This window comes from Oncorhynchus mykiss, chromosome 2 (assembly GCF_057628025.1).
Source record: "Oncorhynchus mykiss isolate SJ-2025 chromosome 2, ASM5762802v1, whole genome shotgun sequence".
Taxonomy (NCBI): Eukaryota; Metazoa; Chordata; class Actinopteri; order Salmoniformes; family Salmonidae; genus Oncorhynchus; species Oncorhynchus mykiss.
The window spans coordinates 49,176,730-49,179,904 of NC_143023.1; the positions used below are offsets into that span (position 1 = coordinate 49,176,730).

The 3,175-nt window shown below is 41.0% G+C and overlaps 1 protein-coding gene across 2 annotated transcripts; it reads right to left on the bottom strand.

The window, feature by feature from the left end:
* Window positions 1-209: 209 nt before the first annotated feature.
* ifitm5 (interferon induced transmembrane protein 5) lies at window positions 210-2,958 on the bottom strand. Of its 2 annotated transcripts, XM_021564287.3 has the most exons (3): window positions 2,613-2,958; window positions 832-1,049; window positions 210-579 (listed from the first exon to the last, which is right to left on the bottom strand). In XM_021564287.3, exons 1-3 carry the CDS (start codon window positions 2,817-2,819, stop codon window positions 570-572), a joined length of 435 nt encoding a protein of 144 aa, XP_021419962.1. In that variant the 5' UTR covers window positions 2,820-2,958; the 3' UTR covers window positions 210-569. The 2 variants fall into 2 exon arrangements, with proteins under 2 accessions (XP_021419962.1, XP_021419965.1); XM_021564290.3 differs by lacking the exon at window positions 210-579 and having other exon boundaries at window positions 690-1,049; window positions 2,613-2,944.
* Between the last annotated feature and the right edge of the window lie 217 nt (window positions 2,959-3,175).

Sequence of the window (3,175 nt, forward strand, 5' to 3'; positions counted from 1 at the left end):
GGCATTATTACTTATATGTCCCACCCACACTCTCAACATTACTTCGAGGCCGGAATTCAACCTTTTCATGTTGCACAATTTGCAACAATTGAATTTAGACACTGTTTTTATTTTAGTACTGACCTCAAAATTCTGCCTTTGTTGTTGCAAATATACCCATTGATGGGAAAGAAAAATAATGCTGAAACAATTCAGTAGTGCAAACCTTCTGTAGTTGTGACATTTTTTATTTTACTTTCTCACATTTGTTTTTCACAAAGGGGTCTAGAAATAGTCAAGATCCAATGCAGTGACAATGATACTAGCCTAAAGCTAACAATACAGCTACCAATAAAAATTACAGCAATAATAATATTATAGTACATTAGAACAACAACTAGTTAATGTCTTGATAATATTTATAAAGGAAAAAAAGTGACCCATGATGTAAAGAGGTCATTAGTCCGTTGTCAGGTGGTTGTTGGGTGGCTTTTAGGGAAGCATCCACCAGTCTCCATCCACCATCTTCTCCTTTAATTTTCTACATCTATCATTCTGTTCTTCGATATCTTCTGTCCACTAACCAGCCTTCAATGTACGCTAAATCGCCCCAAAAACATAAAATATTTAATTGACAGGTGGCGCATAATCCCCGTTCCCAAAAAAGTTTACAATAGCCTACTACAGCTCACGATTGACTTTCATGCAACACATTTTAAAAGTGTGTTGTTTAAATCTGCATAAATAATCCTCAAACCCTGCTCCGAGTTCTACGAGTAATACAGCCTTTTCTGTGTATTTCAACACTCTTTAACAGGCAGAGTATATAACCCTCTACGTCTGTCTCTCTACCTGCTGAAGAGTTTCATGAAGCTCTGGAAGCCGTCCTCTCCGAAGAAGTCGAAGGAGCCCTGTGAGGTGCCCAGGTGAACCAGCAACAGCACCAGCAGCACCACCACCAACAGGGGCACCAGCAGGTTCCAGCCCGCCGCCAGGATGTTGTACCACTTGGCCTTGTCCGAGCACTCCTGGGCCAGCTGCAAGTTCCCCTGGGTCTTCTGGTCCCTGGCCTGGAAGGGAGAGAGAAGCAAATGTTAAAAGCAATGTCGGCGCTTTAATGTGAGTGCTACCCTAAGTTTATTTCATTGAATTGAGAGAGAGCGTGAGCTAGAGAGCGAGAAAGTCGATTTATTGATGGGGCTTAAATGAGGATAGGCCTCTGATGTAGGTTCTCTAATGTTATCATCATGAAAGGTCTCAGGATGTTTTTTCAATCTCTGGATATGGTTCAAATGAAAAGTATGTAATAATGACAGGTAATATTTTCATGTAAAATATGTATTTTTTTCTTAATATTCAGATCTGTGTCCATATTGTCCATGTCTTTCTAGTGGATAGACTATATGGTTAAAAAAGTGGATAGACTATAATGTTCAAGAGAAAATAGCGTAAATGAATGAAAAAAAGCATTGATTAATAACAATGTAACTGTTTTTGTGCAACACTTCCAGCTATTGACTTTTTTCACAACTGCCACCAGTTTGCCGACAAAGCATATACAACAAAGACATATTGACATAGTAAAATAAAAGTGTGTGAAAATAGAAATAATATTTAATACTGAAACCCTCATATTAAACACCAACGATATTCACTATGTTTATGGGTTACATTTAGGATAATGTCATTCTATTTTTTGTCATTCTATTTTTATAAACCTATTTCATATTACATTTCGTGAAATCCTTGAAAGTTTCCAAAATTCCAGTAGTTTACTGGTAAACTTTGAAAGTTACCAGTAATATACCCTTCCTTTTTAACCTGCACAGGCCCACCATGTAGGTCTTATGACCAGGTTTATACACCTGTATTTCTTGACGAATACACTGGTTGAAGTCTACCCTGCTTAAGTTAGTAATTGTACTGGTAAAACATTGGTCTAAGATAATGTCTTGCATATATCTGGCCACTAATAACATATCTGGTTTATTTGGAGAAAAATTAGGTTGGCTTTAGACACTGATTTTAGGTCAGTTTCTCTCCCCCAAATAGTTAGGTTTAGAATTGGAATTGGATGGCAAACTGATCCTAGATCTGTGTCTACATTCACATTCTCTCTGGTATGGTACCCCTGCTTCCCCCATGCTAGTCTTTAATCTCCCATCAGCACTTGCCTATTAGTAAGATGCCAATTACACCAGTTTTAAACTCTTCAGTCAGGCTGCCAGTGGCGGTGCCAATCTCTAATTTGGGCTCTGTTTCATTACAGGGGAAGTGATTTTGGGCCACTGTGCCATTCCCAGTCCACATCCCCCATTCCTGTGGTGCAGGACACACAGACTCCCTCATCTAGTTTGGCTTATGGAGAAGCCTTAGACAGCAAATGTATCTTACAGGAGTCTAGATATTACTACAGTTACATAGTACTGTATGGCAGCTGTAAACATGGACTTTAAATGGATGCAATTTAACACTCACTATTTGTGTTCAACTTATGCTGGCTGTTCAACTTTACTCTGTGTTGCCTCTATTTTAGCTAACAATATAACAGCTACAACATAATCATTAGCGAGACAGGTTTAAATAGAGACTTGGGGAAAGAGTGAGAGACATAGAGCTTGTAAAGAACTCACCTTAATTGAGTAGATAAGAGCCATGAATCCCAGACAGCAGAAGTTGACATACAGGGTGTTGCACAGGGACCAGACTAGGTAGTCACTGGGTGGCTTCTTGCCTGCGGTGCCCATATTCACCACGGTGGAACCCGCCGGCTTGCGGGCCGACTTGCAGCTGGTGAGAGGGGTGCAGTCGGACGGGTAGTTGTACGTGTGGTTGTCCATTCTTTTGGCTTCTTCAATTCTTGTTGTCTGGTCCTGAATGTCCTTGATTTGTTGAAAAGAAGCTGGCTAATTCTGTGACCTGCCTTGCTCTGCTTAGATGGCGTCTCCTAGTGTGTCATGGCTCCTATGTGGGGCTTTTATGCCCCTGTGGAGGGTGGTGACAGAGAGAGGGTGCGTTGGGCAGGGACCTGTAGGCCTGTCATTATGTGGTCGGGCCTCTGGGACAGACCAAGGGATAAGAGAGAGCGAACAGAGAGAGAAGGAAAGACTGAAACAGACAGACAGACAGACAGACAGACAGACAGACAGACAGACAGACAGACAGACAGACAGACAGACAGACAGACAGACAGACA

What these genes read in the sequence shown, in the direction of transcription:
- ifitm5 (XM_021564287.3), bottom strand. Translation starts at nt 2,819, where the DNA reads ATGGACAACCACACGTACAACTACCCGTCCGACTGCACCCCTCTCACC. An exon ending in CTCTTATCTACTCAATTAAG is followed by an intron (nt 1,050 to 2,612) that starts GTGAGTTCTTTA and finishes TCTCCCTTCCAG; the next exon opens with GCCAGGGACCAGAAGACCCA.